At 45.4% G+C, this 4735-nt stretch overlaps 1 protein-coding gene across 1 annotated transcript; it reads left to right on the forward strand.

The window, feature by feature from the left end:
* Positions 1–63: 63 nt before the first annotated feature.
* H257_19148 (hypothetical protein) lies at positions 64–4133 on the forward strand (the record flags this gene model as incomplete). The annotated part of the gene is made up of 5 exons (XM_009848296.1): positions 64–91; positions 417–543; positions 1068–1456; positions 1893–2132; positions 2990–4133. 5 exons carry the CDS (start codon positions 64–66, stop codon positions 3994–3996), a joined length of 1791 nt encoding a protein of 596 aa, XP_009846598.1. The 3' UTR covers positions 3997–4133.
* Between the last annotated feature and the right edge of the window lie 602 nt (positions 4134–4735).

A 4735-nucleotide genomic window follows, 5' to 3' on the forward strand; every position in this document is an offset into this window, starting at 1 on the left:
ACGCAATGCCTGAGCTTCTTCACCCACAAGTTTGGCATCCCGTACCCGTTGGCCAAGCTCGACATGCTCGCGATTCCAGACTTTAACGCAGGTATCTAAAATCATATTTTTATTTGCCGAAAAATTTGGCCTTTTGTGCGGATTCGCCAAATATTTGGATCGATTTATTGTACTGGATTTTGTATGTAGAAACGGTGGCCCATGAATTAGTCTAATTTCAGGCACACATGAATTGGATGTTGAAGAGAGAGTTTATGATTGGCTACTTGATTCGTGTTCTGCGTTATGATTGGTCGATGTATTGTCTGGTAAAACAGTGGCAGAAAAATGTTTTGGCTTTAAAAGTGTTTTGCCCTGATAGAAACCTAAAAAATATGTTTTTTGTCGCCCATCCAATGTATTAAAAATATGTGTAGGGGCCATGGAGAACTGGGGCGTTGTCACATACCGTGAGATGCGGTTGCTGATTGACGACCAAGCCAGCAGTTTGGCGCAAAAAACTGCGACAGCGCGCACCGTGTGCCACGAACTGGCGCATCAGTGGTACTTTCTCGATTTTCATGACAATATATTGTCGTTTGACCCAACATTTGGTTAACTTTTGTGCTAATTCTTTGCCAAATCTATCGATCGATTTTTCGTTGTCCTGACTTTTGTATGTAAAGATCGTCCAGTATATCACACTACTTTGAGTCACACACTAATAGGCCCAAAAGTGGATTCGATTGGCTACTTGATATTCGTGTTGTGGGTTTTGATTGGTCAAAGATATTGGTGTCGATTCGCGCATTCGATTGAGCACTCGAATCGACTTGACAATATAAATCTGGTGATATTGTGCTTTCGAGTGAAATTTCATTGTGGCGTGGTTTCTCGTTGGAATTGAAATCGATTTGATTGGCTACTTCGCTCAACATTATTAACCAATCAAAACCACCTTCTCAATGAAATTCAACAACCAATCAGATCGATTGTGGATCGATTTGGTCGGCGCGATTATTCGATTGCACCCCCTCCCCAAATTAGTATATCAAATCGACAATAATGTATATATCATCTTTGAATAGGTTTGGCAACTTGGTGACGATGGAGTGGTGGACCGAGCTGTGGCTAAACGAAGGGTTTGCGCGCTTTATGGAGTTTGAAGCGGTGCATGACATCTTCCCCGAGTGGAATGTCTGGGGCAGCTTCGTGCAGGACATCACCCTCGCCACGGCCATGAAGAAGGATGCGATGGAGTCGTCGCATCCGATTGAAGTGGTGGTGCACCATCCGGATGAAGTGGACCAGATCTTTGACGTGATTTCGTATGCCAAGGGCGCGTCGGTCATTCGCATGTTGGCGAATTTCATTGGCATTGACAAGTTTTACGTTGGCATGCACAATTACTTGACCAATTTTGCCTATGGCAATGCCAAAACGGTCGACTTGTGGCACGCGCTGGAAGCGGCGTCGGGTACGAAAGTACTTTTTTAAACTTGGTTTTGCGTTTTTTTATTTACTTTTTGCCGTGTTTTTTTGGCAATTTGTACCCAACCGGCCAAACATGTTGCCAAATATCGCGTGTTTTTGTATATTTTTTCGCCCAAAATACAAAAGCGTGTCGGGGACTTTTCTGTTTGAAACGTGGTCTTGTGACTGCATCTATCAATATGCTTAGCCAATCATATTGCAACCCCTTCATTCTTTTCTTTATAGCCAATCATACTCCTTTGCTCGATTAATTCGCGATTCCATCCAAAATATGCAAATACGCAAATTTGGCTGAAAAGCACAATATGTATTAAACACTGGGATTCAGTCAGACCCACTGTAAAAATGACTTTTCGTGTTTTTATTTCCATACCGATATTTCGACTTTATATATTTTCTCCTGACAATACACTTGGTAGGATTGGAAATCACGGCGATGGCACATACGTGGACGACGCAGATGGGGTTTCCCGTCGTCACGGTGACGAAAGACGGGTCCATTGTCACCCTCGAGCAACAGCGCTTCTTGGCCAACGGATCCACGGACGCCGTGAGTAAGTGGGACGTCCCGATCACGTTCACTACCCCCACGAACGGCGTTCAGAACGCCGGCATCTGGACGGCGTCCCAGCCATCCATTGCGTTGGACGTTGGTGCTGGTACGAAAACAGTTTTATCCGCTATTTAGTTGCTGGAGTAGTTAGTACCTACTATTACATCAAAGATGAGTACTCCACGTACGTAGTAGTCGTCGTCGATAGGGTAGTTACGACTGTACTACTACTACAGTTCTACTATTATACTTTCTGCCAAACTAACTTTTGAACATTTGTGTGATGATGATTCGATCGATTGGTTGTATTGGGTGGTGAATTTGGTATGTCCACACAGTGTCACATACGGAATTCAATGTTGAATGGTTGAAGCGACCATTATTTGATTGGCCACTTGTTTCGTGTTGTGGGTTTTGATTGGCCGATCAAAGATTGTGTGCTGCTCCAATCCTGAATCGAATGGAACCATCCTATTGTCCTTTTACCCAAAATTACTGACGTTTGTATGTAAAATCGTCCAATATCACACTAGTTTAAATCACACACTAATTCGAGGTTGACTTGGTCGAAAAGTGGATCATTTGATTGGCCACTTGATTCGTGTTGTGGGTTTTGATTGGTCGAGATCAAAGATTGTCTGTCCATTCGACACTTCAAATCCTGAATCGAATGAAAAACAATATTAATATTGTGCTTTCGAGTGAAATTTCGTGTTGTGGCGTGGTTTCTCGTTGGAATTTAAATCGATTTGATTGGCTACTTCAGATGAGGTCAAAATTATTAGCCAATCAAAAACTTCTCAATGAAATTCAACCAATCAGATCGGTTGTGGATCGGGTTGGTCGGCGCGATTCGATTGCACCCCCTCCCCAAATTTGTATCAAATCGACAATACTATTAATACTTCTACTTCCAACTTCCCGTTCATTCCGAGTAATATTAATATATATATGGTTGCGTAGCGCCGTGGGTCAAAGTAAACGCAGCTCAGACAGGGTTCTACTTAGTCAACTACCCGTCGGATCTGTGGACGTCGTTGAAGGCGCCGGTGGCGGCACTGGCGCTGGACACGGTGGACCGCGTGTCGCTTCTCCACAGCATCTTCGTGCTCGCGCGCGCCGGGTTGGTGCTCACCACGGACGCGCTCCAGTTCTCTCAAGCGTATGCCAATGAACCCGAGTACTTGGTGTGGAAGGAGCTGTCGGAGAACTTGGCCGTGTACCTGCGTCTGTTCAAGCACGAGTCGTGGTTCCCGTCGTTTCAAGCGTACATTCAGCAGCTGTACGCGGCTGTGATGAGCCAGTTGACGTGGGACGCGCGCCCGACGGACCAAGACCTGACCAGCAACTTCCGCCGCGACGTGATTGCCATACTGGCGGCGGCCAACGACCCCGCCGTGGTGGCGGAAGCCTCGGCGCGCTTCCACGCCGCAGTTGCCGCCCCGGCCTCGCTCTCGGCCGACTTGCGCTCGATCGTGTACAGCATCCACGTGCGCAAAACGTCCGAGCCCGACGCTGCGTTTGCACACCTTCTAAATGTCTATGAAACCAGCGATTTTATCGAGGAAAAGCTGCACGTGCTGGGCGCATTGGGTCGGTTTCCGTCTGTGCAGCTCAAGACCCGCGCGTTGGAGTGGGCTGTGGCGGGAGGTGTCCGTAGCCAGGACATCCACAGTGTGTTTGGCAGTGTCGCAGCCGACGGGTCCACTGTCGCATGGGAGTATGTTCAGGCCAAATGGGATGCTTTGAGCGCACAGTACTCGCAGATCGTCGTGGGTCGCATCCTATGTGTGTCCATCGCCAACTTCCAGACGGAACAAGCTGCCGCGGCGGTCGAAGCGTTCTTGGTCGGCCGCCCTCAAGGCGCATTTGCCCGCCCGCTGGCGTCGGTCCTTGAAAACATCCGCACCGGGGCCGCCATGTACGCCCGCGATGTGACGCCGTTGGCAGCGTGGATCCAAACGCTGTAATATGTATGGTTAATTCCGGTGAAACATGCAACTATTTGGGGTGGTTTGACCCTATGACGTGAAGTGGCAATAAATCGACCTCACGATTTGATTCGCCGAAAATACCTTAATACAGCCAATCAAAAATTGTTTCCCTGAGTCGAGCATGGAAATTTTGAGCAACGTTATACCGGTCGGTATATACTCAAAGGGAGTAATACTTGCAGTGCTACGGCAATGTAATCGTACGAGCAGTAGTGTAATAGACTGTGTTGCGGGTATTAGAGAGTTGCGCGCTCATGCTGAGCCCATTAAAAAAAAATACCTGTTAAAATAAATAAAAAACCGTTTATAAAACCAATTATTAAATTTATATTTTCAAAATAAAAAACATTAGATAAAATTAAAAAAATATTACCAAAATTTAAAGTACCGAAAACACCATAAATTATTGAAATACCTAATAATATAAAACTTGAAGCTATAGAACCTAAAATAAAATATTTTAAAGCAGCTTCTATAGATAATGGTGATTTTTTTTTTGAAGCAGTTAATATATAAAAAGATAAACTTTGTTCGTGGTATTTTTATTGAAACCGTTCAGGAATTAGATAGCGTTCAGAAAATCGATCCGTTACCTTACCTAAGTCATACTACCGTAAACAATCAATTTAAGACGCATCAGAGGAAGGCGGCTGGGAAGAACTTTCAAAGCTCCACGCTCGTTCAACATTTTTTACCTCTGAAACTTGGAGTTTGT

Source organism: Aphanomyces astaci, assembly GCF_000520075.1.
Source record: "Aphanomyces astaci strain APO3 unplaced genomic scaffold supercont1.374, whole genome shotgun sequence".
Taxonomy (NCBI): Eukaryota; Oomycota; class Saprolegniomycetes; order Saprolegniales; family Verrucalvaceae; genus Aphanomyces; species Aphanomyces astaci.